At 37.9% G+C, this 26487-nt stretch overlaps 1 protein-coding gene and 3 long non-coding RNA genes across 6 annotated transcripts; 3 read left to right on the top strand and 1 right to left on the bottom strand.

Annotated features, from left to right (window-relative positions):
* Window positions 1-3582: 3582 nt before the first annotated feature.
* On the top strand, window positions 3583-5552 carry LOC113109245 (uncharacterized). Its single transcript, XR_003292898.1, has 6 exons — window positions 3583-4122; window positions 4432-4462; window positions 4571-4713; window positions 4813-4863; window positions 5126-5296; window positions 5527-5552. It is a non-coding gene; the product is annotated as an uncharacterized LOC113109245 (long non-coding RNA).
* Window positions 5553-6109: 557 nt separating this feature from the next.
* Window positions 6110-10355, top strand: LOC113109249 (uncharacterized). Its single transcript, XR_003292902.1, has 3 exons — window positions 6110-6405; window positions 8595-8675; window positions 9931-10355. It is a non-coding gene; the product is annotated as an uncharacterized LOC113109249 (long non-coding RNA).
* A 3035-nt stretch (window positions 10356-13390) lies between these two features.
* LOC113109244 (uncharacterized) lies at window positions 13391-19847 on the top strand. Of its 3 annotated transcripts, XR_003292897.1 has the most exons (5): window positions 14293-14472; window positions 14553-14688; window positions 14826-14947; window positions 16640-16758; window positions 19743-19847. It is a non-coding gene; the product is annotated as an uncharacterized LOC113109244 (long non-coding RNA). The 3 variants fall into 3 exon arrangements; XR_003292896.1 differs by having other exon boundaries at window positions 14293-14688; XR_003292895.1 differs by lacking the exons at window positions 14293-14472; window positions 14553-14688; window positions 14826-14947 and adding an exon at window positions 13391-13539.
* Window positions 19848-23917: 4070 nt separating this feature from the next.
* On the bottom strand, window positions 23918-25854 carry LOC113109206 (uncharacterized). The gene is made up of 2 exons (XM_026272864.1): window positions 24535-25854; window positions 23918-24057 (listed from the first exon to the last, which is right to left on the bottom strand). The coding sequence occupies exon 1, from the start codon at window positions 25751-25753 to the stop codon at window positions 24785-24787; it is 969 nt and encodes a 322-aa protein (XP_026128649.1). The 5' UTR covers window positions 25754-25854; the 3' UTR covers window positions 23918-24057; window positions 24535-24784.
* Window positions 25855-26487: the final 633 nt, after the last annotated feature.

The following is a 26487-nucleotide window of genomic DNA, read 5'->3' as shown; positions in this document are numbered from 1 at the left end:
CAAAATAATATTTGGCATCACAACTATTAATAATTCTAATAATAAATCATCATATTAGACTGATTTCTGAAGATCATGTGACACTGAAGACTGGAGGAATGATGCTGAAAATACAGCTGCACATCACATTAATAAATTATATTTTAAAGGATATTAAAATATAAACCATTATTTTATATATTTTATTTGGATAATTTTGAATTATTACTGAAATACAACCATTTTTGTATCAAACAGTTCATTGAACAATAATAAATGAATTACCTGAAGCTGACAATGAAGTAAATGTATAATAATTAGCAAAGATGATTAATTTAGCGCTGTAAACGCGCGTGTGATGGGGGTGAGACGCGCCGCGGAGAGTCAGACGCGCGTGAGGACCAAACAAAGCAGAACGGTAGGAAACTTCACTCCTCTTATTATTTCTCTTTTACTATAGCGATTTATTTTTAGATACGTGGTCCAGGGCCGTGCACAGACCTTTTGAGGGGCATGTGCTGAAACTGAAAAAGGGCACCCCCCCCCCCCTTTTTATATCAAGATTATTTAGTAAGCCTGCATAAAAGGAAGAAATGGTCACATCTTCATGACAAATTCAATAACACAAAATAATAGTCTCAAAAGCTTTAGATTTATTCACGATTAATAACAACCATAATAATAATATTAGATAATATAGATAAACAGGGTTTTAAGGGCTTCTTTAAACCTAATACAACAGCAACCTTCTGTGAGCCATGTATCTGGCAAAAATTTTATACTGTGGTGGACCAGGGATGTTGTTCTCTCGAAGGTCTCTTATTCACTACACTTTCCCCTAAAATAAGCCAGCAATGAAATAATAAATAAAAATAGTGTGAAAAGTACAGTTGCAGTGAAAAGCATTTCTGAAGGATCACGTGACACTGAAGAGTATACTGGAGTAATGATGCTGAAAATTCAGCTTTGATCACAAAAATAAATTACATTTTAAAATATTCAAATAGAAAACAGTTATTTAAAATTGTAAAAATATTACACAATATTACTGATTTTGCTGTATTTTGGATCAAATAAATGAAGCCTTGGAATGAATCTCGAATTACATTCTGTATGATAAAATATAAAGATTTCAGTGATCTTCTGTAATTTTTTTTTTTTTAGTTACTACTACATTACTGTAGTAAAACCATGTTTTACAACATTTTATAAAGAGAGTATACAGAGAGTATACCATAACATGATTAGCCTAAATGTTAATAAATTAAGTGTATCAGCAATCATAAATCAAAGAAGAAATTTCTTAGAAATATATGTTAGGTGACGAGGATCACTCGTCGCTTTGTGTAAGTTCCAGTACGAAACAGCGGGGGGCGCACCTGTTATGATTTTCCGATGGTAAAAACAAATTATATGTTGTTGTATTACTTATCAATATATCGTTTTTGACCAGCGAATGTGTGCAAATGTGATTTTTTTTTCTGTCCGTCATTAAAACGGCGACGGCGCCTGCCGCTGCCGGCATCACATTACATTTTAATCTACAGGTTACAAACTAGTTTTTTTTAGCTATATAGACGGAGCGCTCAGTTTTTCCTGTGGTAAAATGCATTTGGCCAAATTAGCATTTTATAAAAGATGAAATGCTACTATCTGCACAGGCTATTTAAGTGTTGGCTATGTATTGGCTATGACTAGATGGCAAATGCTAGCCCTCTCTCTCAGGCGACGTCCCACATGTCTCAGTCAGTGAGTCAGTCAGACATCCAATAAATAAAATATGAGCCTTTATAGACAGTGTTTATTAGTACTTCTTCAAACAACAAGATATTTATTTACCCTTCGCAAAACTTTGTTCAGCTCAGCTGTTGTCTACTGTGCGGCTGCTGTGGAACTTCAGTTGATTCAATGAATATAGAGGGGGCGGAGTTATCAGCTTACTGACCGCTTGAGGATCGAATAAGATTTACACAAGCTCGTTTTAAGAACTTTCATTTGGTTAAACAGAAAGACAGACGTAAAGGGTGACCAATAGCAGTGATAAAAAAAAAAAAAAAAAACACCACCAAAAAAAGGGCACTTCGGAGTGTAAGGGCAAAAAGGGCATGTGCTCTGCACAGGTTGAGCCCTACCTGTGCACGTGCCTGACGTGGTCTGAGTCTTTCATAGAGTTGTAGAGTTATTAGAGTAATAGAATTATTTTTTACATTCTTTGGTCGAAGTTTTCAGATCGGGACTTCGGAGCCTGTTCGCGACTCGGTTGATTCAGATCGGCACTTCGGAGCATGTTCGCGACTTGGTTGATTCAGATCGGCACTTCGGAGCATGTTCGCGACTCGGTTGATTCAGATCGACACTTCGGAGCATGTTCGCGACTCCATTGATTCAGACTGAGAATCCGGGGACTGTTTGTGAATATATATATATATATATATATATATATATATATATATATATATATATATATATATATATATATATATATATATATATATATTAATTCAGATCTGTACTTCGAAGCAAGAAGTGTTTGTCAAGCAGTTCATTAGTGATAACTGAATATTTCGGCCTGAGGCTTTTTTTTCTAACCTGTCGATTAGTGTGTAAGTGCTACACACACACACACACACCGGTCAGAGTTTGGGATCAGAATGATTTTTTATGTTTGTTTTTTTTTGTTTTGTTTTTTCTTACAGGAGTTTACTCATCAAAACTGCATTTATTTGATCAAAAATCGAGCATCGCGTTAGTTCGGTCAGGTCACGTGAGTCACGCTTGCATCAGCTGACAGTCAGCTGTTCCTGACATGTACCAATCCAGTCTTGACACCTATCTCCTGCGGTCTATTTAAATTCCCATTTTACAGTGTCTCTCCATCGCATTGCTTGCAAATCAAACTGTTGCATCGGTCTTGCAAATCGAACTTTTGCAGTTTGTTTCAGAACATCTGAAATCTGCGTCTAAGATAAGTGAATGCTTTTTTTAATCCATATTGCTGTGTATGTTGCCTGGTGGTTAACATGGTTTTGCATCGGTTGCAGGAATTAATTATTAAGCATATTTGCAGCAGCATTTATACATCTGTGTTCATACAGCTGGAGCAATACGCAGCTAGAGCATGCAATCGCTCTAAGGACACGCCGATTAAGCCATGAGAACAGGGTTAAACGAGACCAGCATTCTCGTGTAAGCGTTTCAACGGGGGTTCGCTGTATTTAGCGGCGAAATATCAATGTCACTGGTGTTTATTTCTAAGGTTGAGGTCACATTAACTGTGTTTCAGATGCACGCAGCGTCAAAAGCAGGCATTTATCGCTCTATGGCTTCTATACATAGGGTTATAAGAACGTGTCAAAAATAGCCATGTTGAAATGCATTTTATTTCTTCATCCAGATTTAAAGATTTGGTGGACCACATGAGACGTTATCTAATCCGATGTGGTGTTTACATGTGCTCGTGCTTCAATTTTGGGACATAAGTGGCTACGATGACATATGCAAATTATCAGAGAGAGAGAGAGAGAGAAAAAAAAACGGGGTTGCATTCATATTTTTAATAACTGCTCGCACTTGCTTGGAATTAGCAGACATATATCGAAACCGTAGTGTTCATTCGTGTGCTCCGTGTGTAAGTGACCGTGTTCAGTTCACATGACCAATGCCGTCTTCTGTCGTACCACTGTGTGGTCGGGGCCATTAAGTGTATACCCACTTGTTTTGTTGCTTCGCAAAATCTGTAATGTACTATAAGGAATCGTTCCCTTTAAAGGTGTACGCACTGCATCCGCCAGCTGAATGCAAGAGCAGAGTCTTCCGCGCAGCACTGCGTTTGCGCAACAATTTAAAGTGATAAACCGCTTCATCCATTCAGATCCCAGACAGCACATGTACGTCTGGCCGACGTCGGCCCAAAATCGAAACGTCGGCCTCTATACCTAAAACATCTATAAAACATCGGCCTGGCGGAGGCCGATATAATTTGGTCAGTGCTCTGTTCTCCAGCTCATCAATCGTCGGCCCTGAATTGGTTCACGACCGCGGGCCGATGCCGCGCTTATCTGTGTGCGCGTGCCCAGTATTCGTCTCTTTTAGCCACCCAGAGAGAGAGAAGAGGATAATCCCAGCGACATCTGTGGCTCTGAGGTAACGTTACGATTTCACTTCAGCTCAATTAGACAAAAATACTACTTTGTTAATTCTGTGACACTGAAAAAGTACTAGTAAGGCACACGGTGTGTTTTATACAGTCTATGGGCAGCTGAAGAGTCTGGCTCATTTTCAAATAATGTTACCGTTAACTTTTTGAGCCAACGGTCACGGTAGCGATTTTTTTTAACATTAATGTTAACGCCTTAATGCGTTTTCAGAAGTTTCTCGGAGGGAAAATGTAAAAGCGGGTTATTAAATAGAAGTCCTGACTGCTTTTTCACCGTGTTTTTCACTCTTTTACAGGCTTCCAGAAATAATCCAGTGAAATAATATGGTGAGCTATTGTTGCTGTTGCTTCTGAACTACAAAATGATTTTTAAATTAATTATTGAATGATTATTGAATGAGACTGTACTTTATAAATGTAATGTTTTAACTCTAGATGTTTGTTTGTGTAAATGCTGTGTGCGCGTTGAGTCCTGCGCGAGCTGGGAGCAGAGTTGCCATGGAAACGGGGCGTCAACACAAAAACCGTTACTGGCAAGCAGTAATCTCCGTCTCTCTCTGCAGTTTACACTGTTTTGGGTAAGTTTAGTCGCTAAAATCACATAAATATTACATACAAATGTTCCTGACACGTTTCTTGCTTGTTATTGACATGTTTCAATTAAATTTATTTTATAGAAACGGTTTAGTTTCTTCGAAAAAGTCCGTTAGCATCTTAGCAGTTTTCAGGTAACGTTAGGCTAACTATATAGATTGAGCTCTTGTTGATGAAACTCTGGGCTTTTAATCAAATCTTCGTGTGTGTATGAGATATTTTGATGGCACTTTGAATGTTTTGCTGGTGATTTGTCAGTATGTTATTGGAAAAGGCTGATTTACTGAATCGATGACGTCACTTACAGTGAGAGTGTAATCGGCTGAAATCAAGTTCACATTAGTTTCGATATTTCATGATAAACAGATATTAATACAAATTGTTCTGTGATTTCAGGAGGACAGAAAGAAACTCTACAGAACAGAAGTGAAGCTCCAAGATTTCAAAATTTCTGAAGGGAGATTCCGACTTAGAAATACAGGTGACCTGAAGAAGCTCATGAAAAACATGAATATGCCTTTTTCAGAATACATTTCACCAATTTTAAGAAGTCCCTGACATCATAACGTAAGTCACACTCAACCTAAAACTAAAAATATAGATTGTGTTATTTTAAGATTATATTTTTAGTAGTAGAATATGTATATTACATGTTATTATAATTGTTATATATTATTCTGTCTTTTATCTCCATTTCACCTCTACTCTAGCTTGTTTCCTTCTAATGAACCTGGAACTGCAGAGTAAATATTGTTGTCTCTGTGTCAGATTGCTTGTTTTGTTCCTGGACTCTTCAGTGATGATGAGCAGAGTCTGAGTGAACCTGCTGTCAGACAGTGAGTACCGTGGGGTTTCAGTCAGGGCCTTCAGTAAACAACCAGTAAAAAATACCTGTACACATCTTACACATCTCTGTTACAGCTAACGCAGCCGTATGTATAAAGGTGCGGTCACACTAGCCTTTGAACGTGCAAAATTATTTCGGATGCCGCTGCGAATATGGGCGGGAGCAATATATAACGGTTTCCAGGTCAAAGCTGTAGGTCAAAGTTCACCAAACTTGAACTTTCGAATGCAGCGAAATGCGAAAATTTTCGCATGAGCCTGGGTTTCCGGTCTGACGCATTCGCATGTGTATGAATGGAAGTCAGTGGAACGAAAAGTGCAGTGTGACCGCCCCTTAATGCACCTATTATGCCCCACACAGGCTCTCAACAACAATGACGGGGCTGATCAACAACTTCAGCAGTAGGCTAGATTAGTGTGGGTTAAAGGGATAGTTCACCCCAAAATGAAAATTTGCTGTTAATTTACTCTCTCTCAGGTCTTCCAAGGTGTGGGTGACTTTTTGGTAACAATTTATAATATATTTATTGGTGGAAGCTGTGCATTTGTTTAGCTAATAAATTATAAAAACTGTGTACAACAGTTGTGTACAATTGTTTAATTATGTCATCCTGGTTAGGGTTGGCCTGATTGACGGTGCCATCGTCCATCGCCGATGGCTGATAGACATCACGATGCTGCGCCGGAAACAGCGTCATCAGCTCCAGTATCTCGCCCGTGCATCTGTTGTCATGCGACAGAGAAGTCACGTTCTATAGAGAGTTTCTACAGACAGTTGTGAACGTGCTGACAGCTGGTTGCCCAGGCTATGGATTAAAGGTAATACTGTTGTAAGTAGTGTTCATTTTCTCCTAAATACCGATCATTTCGCTTCATTAGACCTCAATGTATCACCAGTAGCCACCGGTTTTGATTTGGTCTTTTTTTTTTTCTGGACATCCACACAGCACCACAGTATTATCAACTAGAGATCAACCGATAGTGGATTTTTCCAATACTGATAGCTAGTTTGGACCACACTGGCCGATACCGATTTATAAACCAATAGTTTTTAAAATGAATACTGAACAAAATGGATATTGAATGAGAGCAGCGGTCTGCGGTCGCGCTGTGGGTTCCCGGGTTTGTGTCCATTCTCGGACCATTCCATGTATTTCAACTGTAGAAAAGGTTGTTCCGAGCCGAAACTGATTTCTTTCATATTTGTTGACCAATATACAGAAAATTACATCAGTATATCATCATAAACACAAACGTTTTTGTCTTACGTGAACGTAAACAGATGAACAGATGAGAAAGAAACATACACGTACAGTATTTTTGTTTAAAGAGACAACAGCCTAATAATCGCGCTGCCTGTCATTAATGTTAATCAAAGAACTAAAGAAAATCATTCACTGATCACGACTGAATATATTTAATAACTTTAATTGATTAACCTTTATTTTATTTATAAAAAAATTATGCAGTGTTTTTAAAATTTTAATTACAGTTTCTGTACCTGAAATTTTGTTTAGTTGTATTTATGATATTGCTAATTGATTTGTTTGTTCATATCTTACTACTGACTGGTTACTTGTCTTTAACACTTTAATATTTGTATTAATTAATTGTTTTTGCTATGGCATTTTTTTTTTTTTAAGCACAGGCAAAATTCCTCTTGCAGTGTTTTGTAAGCTGCTGATTTTTGCTTGTGTTATTCAGCTGCAACAGAATGCTTTGTAAAAAGACAGAAACATGTTTGACATCTAAATGTTTGACTTAATTTTTTTATGTTGGATTTTTTATCTTATTGGAATCGAAACCAGGAATCGATAAGCAGAATCGGAATTGGAATCGATAAAATTCAACGATACCCAACCCTACACACCGAACGCATCACATTTTATTTGCTGCTATTTTAGAACAGTGCATGATTATCTAATCATGCGCAGCGTCTTTGAGAAGTCACATTTATCACACACACCGGATGCGTCACATTCAATTCAAGCAGCGGTCTAAAACGGTTTATTTAATCACCAAATGGACATAAGTTTGCTTCAGGAATGAACTATGTGCTTTCTATATGAAGCATACAGACTGTATTAGAGCCACAGAAAGACCAACGTTTTTGCTGTAAAATGCACAATACATAATTTATAGCCTCGGGTGAAGTCATTATGTAAATTTACAATGATTTGAGATTAATATAATGTTATTTAATAGAAAACTATGTGAATGGCTGCATTTAAATTCGCGTTTGAAGTTTCCCACTCACATGGCAAAACAAACGCAACACGGAAAAATATCTCCATGGATTTTGGCGATAACCGATAGTTCTACAAATCAATTATCGGTGCCGATTAACCAGCAAAACCAATGAATCGGTCGACCTCTATTATAACAATGTGCATGATACAATACTCATCAAATAATAAAGAACTCATTTCATGTCCCTTGACTCAGATTAAAAAGTAATCACGGCCAACAAAATAACTTGTGCTTGGTGTTAACTGTTAGCCACTTATAGCACTCATAGCTGCAATCTTTGAAATGGTGCATAAAAATGTTGCTGGCCTTCAGTTTAGGTGTAGGTCTTCCTTTCTCAGTTATTCTATTTTGTCTGCAAAAGAGCACCTTAAAAAAGCATTTTAGTAGATTGGCAACCAGGTCTGTAGGCTGTATTTTCTTTTCATTGAATTTCACTTTCGTTCTTTGGAAATCCCTGACTAAAAGGGCAGTCTAACGCTGGGGGTAGCACTGGGCATGTCTCTAGACCCAGAGGGTGTGCTGTCATTGAATGTCAAAATTTTGATTGGCTGATGATTCTGTCACTAATGCTTGTAACAAATCAGATGTGACTTCTTTCATCAAAAGGGGAGCACAATCTGTAGTTCTGGCCATAGACTTTTTGTAATGTAGGATATTCCAGGTCAACCTCAACTAAACTAATCACAAGCAATTTGTGAACATTACACAAATGTAAATGATAACTAAATAGTCTGTAAAAGCATTTTTCACACAATTTTGTTTTTTATAGGGCCAGCAGAGCCCTGCTCACCCTGACGGCCCACCGCTGCTGTCTGACAACATCTCAAAGATGCTATAAACTGCAGGACTAGTAAGTACAATCTTGAACATGCACAACTGTTTCATAAGTTTGGGAAGGTATGGTTTTTTGTGTTTTTGAAAGTCTTTTATGGCAACCACGGTTTAATATATGAAATGAATACAATTCACTAGAATTTAAAATGATAGTTTTCTATTTGAATATATTTAGAGAAGTAATTTATTCCTGTGATGGTAAAGCTGGATTTTCAGCATCATTACTCCAGTCTTCAGTGTCACATGATCTTCAGAAATCATTCTTATATTCTGATTTGCTTCTGAAGAAACATTTCTGACTATTATCAGTGTTGAAAACCGCTGTGTTCCTTCATTTATTCAGGATTCTTTGATAAATAAAGTTTTAAAACAGTACAGTGTTTGAAACAGAAATGTCTGTTTTAACTTTTGATAATTGATAAGACAGTGATAATAATTAAAAATGTTTATTGAGCAGCAAATCAGAATGATTTCTGAAGGATCATGTGACACTGAAGACTGGAGTAATAAAAATTAGCTTAGATCACAGAAATTACATTTCACAATATATTCACGTAGAAAACTGTTGTGTTAAATTGTAATATTTCACAATATTACAGTTTTTTTACTTGCTTTTGATCAAATAAAGGCAGCCTTGGTGAGCAGAAGAGACTTTTCTCAAAGATCGTACTGACCCCAAACTTTTAACGGTAGTATAAATTACAAATATGATGTTCCACCCACTGAAATGTGTATTCCATTCTAAAGAGATGCCTGTTGCACAAATATTACATTTACAGGGATCACATGAAACACTTCATCAATAAACTGATTTTTGAGAGCATTAGTGGCAGTGTGTTGATTTTTGTTTATTGATTGGTGAATTGGAAGTGGATGTGCGTTTATTAAACCTACTTGTGATTAAATCAGATATATAGAGCAAAATAAGCTCAAATTGAGGCAGCAGCATCTATGGTCCATGGCCTGTAGTGAGGTCACTAAATTCTAACACCAAGAATTTATCAAAGTCCACTAAAGGAAGCAAAACCTATTGGTATTTTACTTTGAAAATAGCCTTCCAAATAATATTTGGGGCTCGGACACACTTTTTTTTTAGTTTAAATTAGATTAAAATACAGTTTATAAATATAGTTTAGTATTCACACAACACATCTAATAACCATGCACTCCAGTTATATGTGATTAAATAAATAATATTTTGTCTGAAATAATATGAACAGCAGCAGCTATGCTAAACTTTATTTTCTTTTTATTTCCTGTTTCTATCACAGGATGGCCACCGCAAGGTTACTAGAGATTACAGCAGCTCCAGACTGAATCCAAACTCACTCGTGAAGACTTCACATGACGCCAACGCTCACAAAGACTACAGACGACAACTGTACATGAACACACAAGATCTTATCCTTATTTTGCCTATAAGGGTAAATTTGGTGATTTTCAAACTGCTTTATTGTAACGTCTCTTATATCTGTAAATGAACAATATTTACTCTCTGAGTTATGTGGACCTACATGTCCCCTTTTATTTGTAAGCAGCAAAATGAAATGACGAGTTTTGACGAAATGACACAATGCAGCATCTAAATAAAAACATGCTGTTTTGTATTAGTTTTGCTGGCAAATAAACGGTATCTAAGAGAAAGAATAAACATTGTTCTTTTACAAATGCTACCAACAATATAACAATACAAAATGGATTGATTTTTTTTTTTACCTTTTAAAAATGTTGAAAGATAATGTTAATGTTAACTGAATACAAAACTAGAGACTTGTTTAGTAAGATTTTATCAGAAAATATTTTTGAACTTTTATCATGCAATTTAAAACATTTTAATTGCTTAATTAGTATTGTTTGCCTGGTTTTATTTTGTGTTTATGCAACTCTTTTTAAAAAGTTCTTGGCATAAAGTTAGCATGCGATGCTGACAGCACTGAACACATGACTTTTTATTATGAACTAGATGGTCTTCCCAGTGAGTCTCAGTCATCTCTGGCTTTTTAAACTGTAACCTTGAAACATGCATTTCCTGTAAACCTAGTTTGAAATAAGTATTGTTAAAAGGTGCTATACTCATACAGCATTTAACCATGCAAGTACTGTAGTAATGGTTCTTTTTGTTTTTACTATGGGTTTACTGCAAAAGCTGTAGTAAAATCATGGTTAATGTTCAAAAGACTACAAATAATCCCGAATTATCCACTTTTGATCAAAGCATCTGGTAAATGTTATTGTATTTGTACATGTTATATGAAATAAATGAAAATATTAATAAAGTTGCGTCTGTTCTTGAGAGTGGTGTGTATTGTTTTATTATAAACCAGCGGCGGTAGCCGCGGGTGGTCCGTAACGATGAGCAAAACGCCGGTGAACTGCGTCCACGCAGAGCGGCCGGGATGTATCGTCTCAGCATCGGCCGGAGAGCATTTCCGATCAGAGGCCGATGTCGCCGAGACATCTTGCCTATTACCAAACGCTCCCTGGGCGATATCGTCCCGATGGAATTTTGTAGGTCGGCTCGACATCGGCACAACGTATGTGTGCTGTCTGGGATGTTACACATAATTATTGATCCTGTCTTGTGACGCATGAGAACATTAACATTATTCTGGATGTTTTCAGCCAGCAACATTACAGAACCTTTGATGACATGAAAAGGGAAAACTGGGAAACACCAAGGCATGTCAATTCAGCAAGGGGAAATAACTGCCAAGACCTTCTTTAATGCAGCTCTGAAATGAATTGTATTATGATATTTAAAAAAAAAAAAGGGTAAATTTTAATGGTAAAATGCATTATTTAAGTTTTGTTTAAAACATGAACTAAGGTTTATTTTTTACACCAGAGATAGATCGAGTTTATTAGTTCTTTATGTATTTCAAGGTAATGGTGAGGTGAAAATACGTTGATTGATTTTATTAGTTGCTGCGACCAATATGATCCGGTAATGTCACGTCCTCATAACGTGCCACTGTAACGTCGCCACGACGGATATGGGAATCACAAAGTTACGTCGCTGGAACGTTATTTGGGACGTCGCTGCAACGAATATGATCTTGGTCCAGTTATGTCTACAAGAGCTGGGCGGCACTTCGGAGCCTGTTCGCGACTCCGTTGATTCAGATCGTGACTTCGGAGCCTGTTCGCGACTCCGTTGATTCAGATCAGCACCTCGGAGCCTGTTTGAGGTTCGTTTTTTTTTTTTTTTTTTTTTTTTAATTCAAATCTGGACATCAAAGCAGGAAGTGTTTGTCAAACAGTTAATTGGTGATAAATGAATATTTGGACTTGAGGCTTTTTTTTTTTTTTTTTTTTTTTTTTGTTTTTTTTTTAACCTATCGATTCAGCATGTACATGGACCCACACACAAAGGTGGACACCCTCTAGCCTTAATCATCAGTAGGGCTCTAAACTTTTCATCCATTGTTATTAAGGACGTAGTGTCACGGATAGCAAGAGGCGAAGTGCAATGATAGCAAATGCAATGAGTTTGCATCCTCCTTTTCTGAGAAGATTATCAATATCAGGAAGGCGATTAGCACATTCTCAAGTAATGCAGAGGTCAGACAGATTCAGCCACAATATCAAAAAGATACTATGTCTATTTCTGAAGCAATTGAAAGCAACATTCTGGAAGACAGTGCAGCACCTAAAATTGTCAACCTGCTATCTTGACACACTTCCCATATCTTTTTTCAACAGTGTGCTTAACTGCTTAGAAGCAGATCTCTTAGAAGTGGTGAACGCCTCACTACTTTCTGGGACATTTCCAAACTCCTTAAAAACTGCAGTTGCAGATATGCTCACTGAATATAAACCTAACAGAGCACTCAGATCATTAGGATCGAGTCAGTTAGAAATACCAAGGGTTCACACAAAACAAGGGGAATCTGCTTTTAGTTTCTATGCCGCTCTCAGTTGGAATCAGCTTCCGAAGATATCAGATGTGCTAAAACACCCGATTCGAACGTTATCAGTCGATTGAATGGGGCGTTATCAGCGGTTATCAGCCCATAGAAATGGGCCAGGAGGGGCCTCCTGTAACCAGTGTTGCCAACTTAGCGACTTTGTCGCTAGATTTAGCGACTTTTCAGACCCCCATAGCGACTTTTTTTCCAAAAAAGCGACTAGCGACAAATCTAGCGACTTTTTTTGACAGACCTTATTTAGTCTCTGAGACTCTCCGGTACTGCCGCACGAGCTCTCTCTCTCTCTATTTCTCCCAGCGTGCGCGCACGCCTCACTCTCTCTGCATCTGCTATGTTCAACGAGCAGAGAGGAGCAGCACTTTCAGTTAAAAAAATATATTCTGTTGCTTCTAACTCTATTTTACATACAAGTATAGCCGAAATCACAGTACAATCATTATCTTAATCTTATTTGTATGTGATTTCATTAGACAATGTCGTGAATAGGATTTTAGTGGCGAGATTAACATCTTTGAGAGCTGGTTATGTATTCTTAATAGGCGCGTTTCAGTCATTATAATATTAATTCCATTGTCGGACAACAGAAACATTCAAATATAATAATAAAAAACTTTTATTGAGAATTTTGGCTGCCTTAAAATGCAGTACATGAGCACAGAAAGGGCAAGATAATATGACGCACTTACGTCACGAATATGCTAATTAGCACATGACGTCATCTAGCGACTTTTCAGGCAGGGTTTAGCTACTTTCCATTGAAAGAAGTTGGCAACACTGCCTGTAACTACTAGTAGGCTCAGAAGGCCGTGATTATCCATTCAAATGGTTGATCACCCACAAATATACAAGAGAAGACTCCAGATCCAATCCCAGAATTCCTGCTCACCGGTAATCGGAAGTCTACTGGACGAAAGCGGCAACGTTGCGATATTTCCTGCTTAATATTTTCAGGTAAGACTATTAAAATTATAAAACTGAGCATTTAAACTGTAATGGAAAACAATACGAACACTCGTATTGCGTGTCATTATTGTTGACATGAGATAACCGCGATGTGTCTGCAAACGTTATCGCTAGATCATATTACGTTATTAGCATGTCGTTATGTTAACGTTGCATGCTTTATGTGAGCATTAACGTTGCTAATATGAGTGTGTATTTACCTCTGAAGCTAATGGGGGAATTAAGTTTCTAGTTAAACTGTCAACATGACTTTTGCTATTGTGTATGCTCGATAACTTCTCACTGAAGCCAGATCATAGGACTAATGTAACCCATATTGACTTGAGAGAATTATTAAACACAAGACGTATTTTACGGCTGTTTGGAAACCTTGGGATCTTGACTAGAGTGTAAAATAAAGTTCTGTGGTTTGGATGTCTGTCTATCTGTCTGTCTCTCTCTTTCTCTCTCTCTCACTCTCTAAAGCTTGCTAGCTGTGTATATATATATATATATATATATATATATATATATATATATATATATATATATATATATATATATATATATATATATTTATATTTAGCTAGCTATCTATCTTGAACTTGAAAAATAAAACCCAAAGGTCTGTCTATCTGTTTAGCTGTCTCTCTGCCTGTGTTACATTAATGTCTCTTTACCTAACTTTTTTGTCTCCCTTTACAGCATACATTTCCAGCTGGTTGCAAGGACTTCTGTGGCAAGTTTGTTTTATTACTTCCGTGCTCTATGTCTTTGTTGAACTATCCAAAATTTGGTTTTGGGCTGTTTAGAATTTATTGTTCACAAATCTGTCTTGTGCAAGTTTCTCTCTGTTTATGTTTTAGGTTGAAGATGGCCCAGAGAGGTTAGCCTTACAGTTGCTGATCTAGAAGCATTAGGCAAGAGTGTCTGAGAACGATGGTGTGATCTGCAACACTGTCTTTTTTTATTACTGATTTATTACTGACTATCTATTTCTTTCTTTGTTGTTATTCAACAAGAGAGAACTCCCATTAATGGGAATCAAAAGGAAACCCTGAAATCATGTTTTAAGGATGGAATGACATGAGTTGGTTCAGAATTATTACCAAGAGCTGCATCAACTACTGGTTTGGACACCAGTGTCGTAGAAATAAGGTTTACTTTTGTGCCACACTAACAAACATCATGTCAAATAAATAAATCATTCTGCTGCACTGCTTGTATAAACAAAGTGTTTTTTAACATTCGGTTTAATTGGTGTAATACCCTTTTGCTATTTTTTTGTTTTTCAGAACTGGATTGGTGATCACAAATGACTAATGCTTCGTCTGAGCCCCGTCCATCAAAAGCCAAAGTTCACATTAGAGAGCTGTGCCTTACAATCTTTTTTGTAGGGACATATTCAAAAACAAAGGTGAGAAACAAAATTTAAAGACCGTTTTTATTTTTTTATACTGAATTGTTTCTTTTCATACATGATGGCCTTTTTGACATAAGGTTTATGAGTGTCATGAAACGTCATGAAACAGATTTTCATGATAGTATTTGGGAAGTACTTCACTCACACAAATTGCATTCATCAGTTTAAGAATGCTGAGTGTATTGAAAAGAATCATCAGGGCATCTACTTTACACGTTATCTTGTTTTTACAGAGTTGTTTACATTTACATTACATTTACATTTAATCATTTAGCAGACGCTTTTATCCAAAGCGACTTACAAATGAGAACAATAGAAGCAGTCAGGTCAACAAGAGAACAACAACAGAATACAAATGCCATGACAAGTCTCAGTTAGTCTAGTATAGAACGCATAGCCAGGTATATATAAATTTTTTTTTTTTTTTTTTTTTTTTTTTTAAATGAAAAAAGAGACAAGAAAAGGAAAAGTACTGGTGTTAGTAGGTTAGGTGCAGGCGAAAAAGATGAGTTTTTAGATGTTTCTTGAAAATGAGTAAAGACTCAGCTGTACGAATTGAGATTGGGAGGTCATTCCACCAGCTGGGCACAGTCCAGGAAAAGGTCCGTGAGAGTGATTTTGAATTTCTTTGGGATGGCACCACAAGGCGTTGTTCACTTGCAGAACGCAAACTTCTTGAGGGCACATAGGATTTAACCAGTGAGTTTAGGTAAGTTGGTGCCGTGCCAGTGGTCGTCTTGTAGGCAAGCATCAGTACCTTGAATTTGATGCGAGCAGCTACTGGTAGCCAGTGTAACCTGATGAGGAGAGGAGTAACATGAGCTTTTTTTGGCTCATTGAAGACAACCCTCGCTGCTGCATTCTGGATCATTTGCAGGGGCTTGACAGTACATGCAGGAAGGCCCGCCAAGAGAGCATTACAATAGTCCAGTCTAGAGAGAACAAGAGCTTGGACAAGAAGTTGTGTGGCTTGCTCTGACAGGAAGGGTCTAATCTTCCTAATGTTGTATAAGGCAAACCTGCAGGACCGGGTCGTTGTAGCAATGTGGTCAGTGAAGCTTAATTGATGATCCATCACAACTCCTAGGTTTCTGGCTGTCCTCGAAGGAGTTATGGTTGACGAGCCTAGCTGTATAGAGAAGTTGTGATTAATCAATTGGTTAGCTGGAATCACCAGTAGTTCAGTCTTTGTAAGGTTAAGCTGAAGGTGATGGTCATTCATCCAGCTATAAATGTCACTCAGACAGGCTGAAATGCGAGCAGCTACCGTCGGGTCATCAGGCTGGAATGAGAAGTAGAGTTGGGTGTCATCAGCATAGCAGTGATAAGAAAAGCCATGCTTCTGAATGACAGATCCTAAAGATGTCATGTAGATGGAGAAGAGAAGTGGTCCAAGTACTGAGCCTTGAGGAACCCCAGTAGCAAGGTGGTGTGACTTTGAAACATCACCCCTCCAAGACACACTGAATGATCTGTCAGAGAGGTAGGACTTAACCCACAAGAGAGCAGTTCCAGAGATTCCCATCTTTCTGAGGGTGGACAGGAGAATCTTGTGATTAACAGTGTCAAAAGCAGCAGACAGTTGTTACAGATCAATGGTTTTCACAACCCAAGTACTGATTGTCGTTGTATGAATTTACTTTAGAAAGGAGATGCTGACTCTAATGCGTTAAGTTTTTTCTTCAGGCACAATGAATGATATTAAGGGCAGGTGCGCCACATTGGGGGAAGATGCAAAGCAGAAATACATTCAAGAGGCAGCAGCACTGAGGGCACATGGGCAGGCGCAGGACCTAAACCCTGAGGTGAGGGATGCCCGAATTACAATGCACTTAAAGAAGCTGAAGTTAGAGGTTCATTTGCTAAGCATTAGTGGTATTCTTAATAGTGATCGACCGATGTATCGGTTTACCGATATTTTTCCCGATATTTAAGCATTTTTCCATAATCGGGTATCGGTTTTGTAATATCGGATTCGCCGATTTACGGCGCCATCTTGTGGCCGTTTTGAGATTTCCGCCATTGCACCCCGGGCGTCTGAGGTGATCAGTCAACAACAACTCAGTGCACAGGTAAAGTATATGTTCTACTTGGTTTGCTTTAATTAATCAACTTTATTTAACATAACAGACATGCACAAATGAGATCTGAGACATAAATTCCTGATATAGTTAATTTATGCAGCTTGTTTCTAAACAATTGAGACGAACTCATCGAGTTACGTAGTGTTCGTCATGTCCTGCTCCAATAAAGACGTATCTTTAAATGAATTAAATAAAACAGACATGAATGAGTGCATGTTGAAAATAAAAAAAATGTTTTTTTTATTCTTTTATTATGTGTTTTATGTTCTGTCGCTGTTATTCTGTTGTACTGCGGAGCTTCTGTCACGAAAACAAATTCCTCGTACGCTATGTGTAAACATACCTGGCAATAAAGCTCATTCTGATTCTGAAAAGCGTTGAATTTAATTCTCTATCTGTTGTATTTGCTCACCATTAGTCTAGAAGAGAAAGTTTGTTCATATTGCTTAGCAACTGACGGATGATCTGGAGGCTTAAGCACGGCCACTGAATGAAACTTTTGACAAGATTATCTTGTTTAAACACCCTAGATTATATTTTAATTTACTACATAACAAATATTTCGCTAATACACATATAAATATAGCCTACCGCTTTGTGGAAATTAATTATTTATTATCTCCATGCGCGATCGCGGTTGATTAAGTTATAATCAAACAGCACTTTGTCAGTTGGCATTTCATGATTAAACATTAGATTAAATTTAGATCATAAAATGCCAACTGACAAGTGCTGTTTAACTTTATATAGTCTCGGGAAAAAAAGTTCGTTCATATTGCTCAGCACCTGACTGGGTTGATGATCAGGAAGCCTCAAGCAATGCCACTGAATGAAACTTTTGACAAGATTATCTTGTTTAAACACACTAGATTATATTATCATTTACTACATAACAATTTTTTCGCTAATACACATATACATATACCGCTTTGTGGAAATTAATTATTTATTATCTCCATGCGCGATCGCGGTTGATTAAATTATAGTCAAACAGCACTTTGTCAGTTGGCATTTCATGATCTAACGTTAGATTGAATCTAGATCATAAAATGCCAACTGACAAGTGCTGTTTAATTTTATATAGTCTCGGGATAAAAGTTCGTTCATATTGCTCAGCACCTGACTGGGTTGATGATCAGGAAGCCTCATGCACGGCCACTGCATGACATTTTTGAAGGAAGCAGGCTTACAGGGCAGAATGCTGAAAGACTCTGTTTTCTACACTAAAACCTAGTTCTGCTTAACTGGGAGTATTAAGTTACACTACTAAATAGCTATGCACTCCTAAATAGCCCTCCCGCCCCCACCAATATGTTAGAATCATTTTTGTGCTTTATTTTTTTACCCGTTTTTATTTTTTTACCTCATCAAAGCTTTTATTTTAAAACAAAGACACTTGCACTTGCACAGTGCACTTAAATTTTTTGGACTCAGACCCCTCTATTTATTTGTGTATAAATATAAAGTTTTTTTTGTATGCAAGGAAGGAGTGATAGTTATAAATAAAATGTTTTTTTTTCAGCTCATTTGTGTTGTAATAATTGTCAGAAACAGAAGTATAACAGTAAATAAATATCGGTTCTGCATATCGGTTATCGGGTACATAAACATGCAAATAATCGGTATCGGTATCGGTTATAAAAAATCAATATCGGTCGATCACTAATTCTTAAAGTATTAGATGGAAGGATGATCAACAGCAATTGTGGTGTGAGCAAAAAATTGTGTTAGAAAACTGGATTGTTTATCTCTAGTTTTTATCATAATTTCAAATGAGTTTGTTACAAAAAAATATTCCAAGTGATTTTTGTTTACAAGGCTATCAACATCAAATATTCTCACATTGAAGAAATTGTCAAAGACTCATACCACCATCTCAAACTGGAAGCAGCTGAAGAAAGTGAAAGTGAAAGTGACATTCAGCCAAGTATGGTGACCCATACTCAGAATTTGTGCTCTGCATTTAACCCATCCGAAATGCACACACACAGAGCAGTGAACACACACACACACACACACACTGTGTGCACACACCCGGAGCAGCCATTTATGCTGCGGCGCCCGGGGAGCAGTTGGGGGTTCGATGCCTTGCTCAAGGACACCTAAGTCGTGGTATTGAAGGTGGAGAGAGAACTGTACATGCACTCCCCCCACCCACAATTCCGTCCAGCCCGAGACTAGAACCCACAACCCTTCGATTGGGAGTCCAACCCTCTAACCATTAGGCCACGACTTCCCCTTCCACGACTTCCCCTTATCCAAAGCGACTTACACTTGCTATATATGTCAGAGGTCACATGCTTCTGGACCAACTTGGGGTTAAGTGTCTTGCTAAGCGGCACATCGGTGTCTCACAGTGGATTCGAACCCGGGTCGCTCGCACCAATGGCATGTGTCTTATCCACTGCGCCAACAACACCACTACCAGAACAGTTTCAGGTTTGATTTACATCCATTTCTGAAACGAAAAACCCAGAGTTTTCCTAAAGCCGCTTTCTGAAATGGAACCCAGGAAAACCGGCTTTTATCTTATGATTTATTATCAGCAAGATCTGAGATCAATTGATGTGCAATACCCACATATTCCTTTGGCAACAGTTCAAAATGAACAAGCTGCCTTTGAGATGTTGCTTTAAATATAGTGATGAGTATGATTTAAACTAACTGGCTTGACTTTCAAAATATTTGTGTTTTTCCTTTGGTAGATGGAGGCAATTTGTGCTGTGTCTGCCACGTCCATGATGATGATAAGAAATATAGGACTTATGTGGGGACCAATAAAGTTATATTGTACTGAATTGAGTCTACATGTGTTTTTTTTATATATATATATATATATATATATATATATATACACACACACACCTGTTTCATCATTGGTTCAGTAGGGCTGGGTTTTAGCAAGTACCTCACTGGTACTTGTAGAAACTTTGGTATACAGCTGAACACTACACTTTATTTATTTTAAATTTAAATGGTTTCCATGGCATTGCTTACTTCCACTCTGAAGCATTTTCTTCATAATTACTGTTATGCTTTTATTTTAATGATAAACATTTAAGAGAAAATGTGAAGGGTATAATTTTATCTGTGTTAAGGATATCAATTGTTTCTCCTTGGATTCAGATAAATAAAGTTTATTGTCAGTTTATGTGAGGGAGGACTGGTGTGTTCTACTTTTGTTTGCAGTTGTCTGCCGTGGGTAGACTACATTTAATTCAAAGTGCTGTCGGTCACAATTATGTTTATTATATATAATTAATTATACATTTAAAATCTGATTAGTTTATCTGGTTTGCAAATTAGGGTTGTAAAATTATATATTTACTGAACATATAAAATATCTAGCATAGCCAAACTATTAATTACATTGCATCTAGATGAATGCAAAGAAATTAATTGACATGCTTTTTAAATGACACATGAGTTTTGGTAACATGGACTGAGAAAACATTTAGCCATCTTCTGCTCAGAAACCTTGTAAAAACTTTAACTTTTACCAGCAATCTTCAAATTATCTTATTTTATGTACAACATAAGAAAGCAACTCATACAGGTTTGGAAATACATGAGGGTAAGTAAATGATGACAGAATTTTCATTTTTGGGGGAACCATCCCATAATTAGATAGCATATATATATATATAAGCCATGTGTGTACCAAACAGAAATGCAAAATGAGTCTCTCTGTGTGTGTGTGTGTGTGTGCGGACAAGGTATTTGTCATGTTGTGGGTTCATAAATCTGTTTACAAAGTCAGAAACAAACAAACAAGCAAATAGCTTCTTTTTATATAGGCTATGGCTATTGAGCCTTCAAATAGCTCTCTGAAACTACACCCGAGATGGCTTGTGCATGTGAAATGAGAAAATTAAAACTTTGTTGTAGAGCTAAACCACATACATTGTTAGAAAGGTCTTGACCCAGAGAGTAACATATGTAAGTATGAAGATTCTACAGTATTGTTCAAAATAATAGCAGTACAATGTGACTAACCAGAATAATCAAGGTTTTTCGTATATTTTTTTTATTGCTACGTGGCAAACAAGTTACCAGTAGGTTCAGTAGATTGTCAGAAAACAAATGAGACCCAGCATTCATGATATGCACGCTCTTAAGGCTGTGCAATTGGGCAATTAGTTGAATTAGTTGAAAGGGGTGTGTTCAAAAAAATAGCAGTGTGGCATTCAATCACTGAGGTCATCAATTTTGTGAAGAAACAGGTGTGAATCAGGTGGCCCCTATTTAAGGATGAAGCCAACACTTGTTGAACATGCATTTGAAAGCTGAGGAAAATGGGTCGTTCAAGACATTGTTCAGAAGAACAGCGTACTTTGATTAAAAAGTTGATTAGAGAGGGGAAAACCTATAAAGAGGTGCAAAAAATTATAGGCTGTTCAGCTAAAATGATCTCCAATGCCTTAAAATGGAGAGCAAAACCAGAGAGACGTGGAAGAAAACGGAAGACAACCATCAAAATGGATAGAAGAATAACCAGAATGGCAAAGGCTCAGCCAATGATCACCTCCAGGATGATCAAAGACAGTCTGGAGTTACCTGTAAGTACTGTGACAGTTAGAAGACGTCTGTGTGAAGCTAATCTATTTTCAAGAATCCCCCGCAAAGTCCCTCTGTTAAAAAAAAGGCATGTGCAGAAGAGGTTACAATTTGCCAAAGAACACATCAACTGGCCTAAAGAGAAATGGAGGAACATTTTGTGGACTGATGAGAGTAAAATTGTTCTTTTTGGGTCCAAGGGCCACAGGCAGTTTGTGAGATGACCCCCAAACTCTGAATTCAAGCCACAGTACACAGTGAAGACAGTGAAGCATGGAGGTGCAAGCATCATGATATGGGCATGTTTCTCCTACTATGGTGTTGGGCCTATTTATCGCATACCAGGGATCATGGATCAGTTTGCATATGTTAAAATACTTGAAGAACTCATGTTACCCTATGCTGAAGAGGACATGCCCTTGAAATGGTTGTTTCAACAAGACAATGACCCAAAACACACTAGTAAACGGGCAAAGTCTTGGTTCCAAACCAACAAAATTAATGTTATGGAGTGGCCAGCCCATTCTCCAGACCTTAATCCAATTGAGAACTTGTGGGGTGATATCAAAAATGCTGTTTCTGAAGCAAAACCAAGAAATGTGAATGAATTGTGGAATGTTGTTAAAGAATCATGGAGTGGAATAACAGCTGAGAGGTGCCACAAGTTGGTTGACTCCATGCCACACAGATGTCAAGCAGTTTTAAAAAACTGTGGTCATACAACTAAATATTAGTTTAGTGATTCACAGGATTGCTAAATCCCAGAAAAAAAAATGTTTGTACAAAATAGTTTTGAGTTTGTACAGTCAAAGGTAGACACTGCTATTTTTTTGAACACACCCCTTTCAACTAATTGCCCAATTGCACAGCCTTAAGAGCGTGCATATCATGAATGCTGGGTCTCATTTGTTTTCTGACAATCTACTGAACCTACTGGTAACTTGTTTGCCACGTAGCAATAAAAAATATACTAAAAACCTTGATTATTCTGGTTAGTCACATTGTACTGCTATTATTTTGAACAATACTGTATATATATATATATATATATATATATATATATATATATATATATATATATAAGCCCACTAACACACTAGGCAAGGCAAGTTTAATTATATAGCACATTTCATACACAATGGTAATTCAAAGTGCTTTACATAAAAGGTAAAATAATCATAACGAAAAATTATAACAAAAATAAAACAATTAAAAAAAATGTACTTAATTAAAATGAATTTAACAACAGTTACAAAATTATTTTACATTTAAAAAAAAAAAAGTGAAAATATAGTGCAATCAGTTCGTAGTACATAGTATCTTTTTGATATTGTGGCTGAATCTGTCTGACCTCTGCATTACTTGAGAATGTGCTAATCGCCTTCCTGATATTGATAATCTTCTCAGAAAAGAAGGATGCAAACTCATTGCATTTGCTATCATTGCACTTCGCCTCTTGCTATCCGTGACACTACGTCCTTAATAACAATGGATGAAAAGTTTAGAGCCCTACTGATGATTAAGGCTAGAGGGTGTCCACCTTTGTGTGTGGGTCCATGTACATGCTGAATCGATAGGTTAAAAAAAAAAAAAAAAAAAGCCTCAAGTCCAAATATTCATTTATCACCAATTAACTGTTTGACAAACACTTCCTGCTTTGATGTCCAGATTTGAATAAAAAAAAAAAAAAAAAAAAAAACCTCAAACAGGCTCCGAGGTGCCGATCTGAATCAACCGAGTCGCGAACAGACTCCGAAGTGCCGATCTGAATCAACCGAGTCGCGAACAGACTCCGAAGTGCCGATCTGAATCAACCGAGTCGCGAACAGGCTCCTAAGTCCCGATCTGAATCAACGGAGTCGCGAACAGGCTCCGAAGTGCCGCCCAGCTCTTGTAGACATAACTGGACCAAGATCATATTCATTGCAGCGAAGTCCCAAATAACGTTCCAGCGACGTAACTTTGTGATTCCCATATCCGTCGTGGCGACGTTACAGTGGCACGTTATGAGGACGTGACATTACCGGATCATATTGGTCGCAGCAACTAATAAATCAATCAGCGTATTTTCACCTCACCATTACCTTGAAATACATAAAGAACTAATAAACTCGATCTATCTCTGGTGTAAAAAATAAACCTTAGTTCATGTTTTAAACAAAACTTATATAATGTATTTTACCATTAAAATTTACCCTTTTTTTTTTTGTTTTTTAAATATAATACAATTCATTTCAGAGCTGCATTAAAGAAGGTCTTGGCAGTTATTTCCCCTTGCTGAATTGACATGCCTTGGTGTTTCCCAGTTTTCCCTTTTTGTTGGGGATTGCCCCACTGAATGCTGGTTAATATTTATTGACCGCTGCAGAACTCTTGTCAAGGAGTCGGAGTCATCATATTTATTTGATGATTTATTGCACAAGATGTGACCTAACACACATGTTAGTGTATTTGAGGTAGTTTCTGAAATAAATAAAACAACAGATATAAATACTCATTGTTCACATATTACCAATAACTCAACATATAACAAACTCTATAATAAACAACTGTGAAATGCGCTGATATATAGAATATTAACTGAGAAATGTATCAGCAATATATCTGTGAGAATAGTCTGCTTAGTAAAATTACAAACATCGAAATATAAAATATATATAGAAATGAGAATGTATCATTAATACAGAAGTTAGTAATAATAGCTGCTGGAAGGTATTATCACCATGAAATGTCACTTCAATGTAATAAAATTGTAAACATGAACAATGCACGCTGCGATGCTAGCGGGCTAAACCGCTCGTTAAACAGGATCAAATTACACTCAAAAAGATCGCTAAACATCAATAACATCAATAACATCATAAACACTGTTAAAGTTAACACGATCGTGGTACACTGTAATTATCTAGGTAATTAACAATATATATTGAAGTAACTTACTTCATCACGCACTTTCTCTTGCACATAAACACTGCACCTGAGTGAGAGCGCGCGGCGGGTCTGCCGTGCTGAAGCAACAGTGAATAACCGGTCACGTTACAACCGTACATACTATGAATCCTGCACTACGTTATTTACGCAAGTCATTACTGAAACATAACGCAGATCGCAACTCTTAAACTTAAAAAGGAAAGAATTCACAACAGCCGCCCCCACATTTGAGCAGCAAATGGGTAATAAAGGGAATTCTCTAAATGTCTTTGGTATTACCTTCTAAAGCAGGTAACTCTATCAGGCGGGCAACTGGTCTGGTGTAAACTTTACCATTAACGACGATTTCAGCAGTCCGCACACATCCATCACTACTGGGCAATGTCTTTCGAACTCTGCCTATGGGCCACTGAGCTCTTGGGAGCTGCGGATCCACAATCAGTACGACAGAGTCAACTTCCAGGTTCTTTGAAGCCTTATGCCACTTCTGTCGGGTCTGGAGCGTAGGCAAGTAGTTTCTAGTGAAGTGAATCCAGAACTGGTCCACCATGTTCTGACAGTGCCGCCATCGCCGCCGCCCCATGTCTCCTGGAGCGTATGCCACCTGAGGCAGCGATGCATCCCGCCGCCCCATAAGGAGAATATTAGGAGTAATCGGATCCATGTCAGCAACATCTGATGAGGCATATCCTAATGGTTTCGAATTGAGGATCCCTTCTACTTCCACTAGGACTGTGGACAGAACATCTTCTGTGACAGCTTGCGTTCCGAGAGCCACCTGGAGAGCATTCTTTATGGAACGGACTTCACGCTCCCATATTCCGCCAAAGTGTGGAGCACTAGGTGGATTGAACATGAAGCTAATTTGATAGTCTGAAAGCTGAACTTTGAGTTCTGGCTCCATAATTGAGAAAGCTTCCCGTAATTCTCTGTCAGCTCCCCGGAAATTGGTGCCACAATCCGAACGGATCTCGTGTGGTTTACCTCTTCTGGCTATGAACCGGCGGAGCGCAAGAAGGAAGGCATCTACATCCATTGAATTGAGGAGCTCAATGTGTACTGCCTTAGTTGTAAGACATTTGAAGATTAGTCCCCAGCGTTTCTCATTTCTTCTCCCAATTTTGACCAGGTATGGGCCAAAGCAGTTGAGTGGAAAGGTGGACAGAGCAATCAGAGGCGTTCTGGTGGCAAATCTGCCATCTGTGGGACCTTTGGCTGAGCTCTCCATCGCTGACAGGACAGACAGTGTAGCTGATGGTACTTTATGGCCTGACGCCCTCTAAGAATCCAGTACTGTCTCCTTATTTCAGCGTAGACTCTTTCTGCTCCTGGATGTAACAGACGCTTATCAAATTCTTTGATAAGGAGCTTCGTTATTGTGTGTCTGGAGTCCAGCACAATTGGGTGGATTTGTTCTGGGTCTGAGTTTGCTAACCTTCTTAATCTGCCTCCAACTCTTATCATGTTTTTCAGTGGATCCCATTCTGGAGCAAGACTGACTAATCGGCTGTGTGCAGGAACTGGTTTCTTTGCCTTGAGGGCAGCAACTTCTTCAGGAAAGCTCTGGAGTTGGCATGCTCTTATCAGGACAGATTCTGCCTCTTTGCTTGTTATAGGCTCACTGGAAGCACAATCCGATGTGGCCGCCCCATGACAGGCCCGTCGAGTTGCTTCTACTAATTCACACCATGATTTGAACTGGGTAGAATCAGGGAGGTTGGAGACAATGTCAAATGCTATTAGGCAGTAGCTTGGAAGTCCTTTTAATTCGGATACTCCCTCTGACTGGGTGAGTTCAGGTTTTTTAGGCCAGTGTTCTTCGTTTTGTTTCAAGAATGGAGGTCCTTGACTCCAGCGACTAGGCTCAGCCAGACTTTGGAGTGATTTCCCTCGTGTTATGTCGTCAGCGGGGTTGTCCTGTGTATTCACGTACCTCCATGATCTGTGATCAGTTAGCTCCTG

Source organism: Carassius auratus, chromosome 9 (genome assembly GCF_003368295.1).
Source record: "Carassius auratus strain Wakin chromosome 9, ASM336829v1, whole genome shotgun sequence".
In the NCBI taxonomy this organism is placed as follows: Eukaryota; Metazoa; Chordata; class Actinopteri; order Cypriniformes; family Cyprinidae; genus Carassius; species Carassius auratus.
Note: the sequence above shows the minus strand (reverse complement) of the source record. Positions and strands in the feature narration are given on the sequence as shown.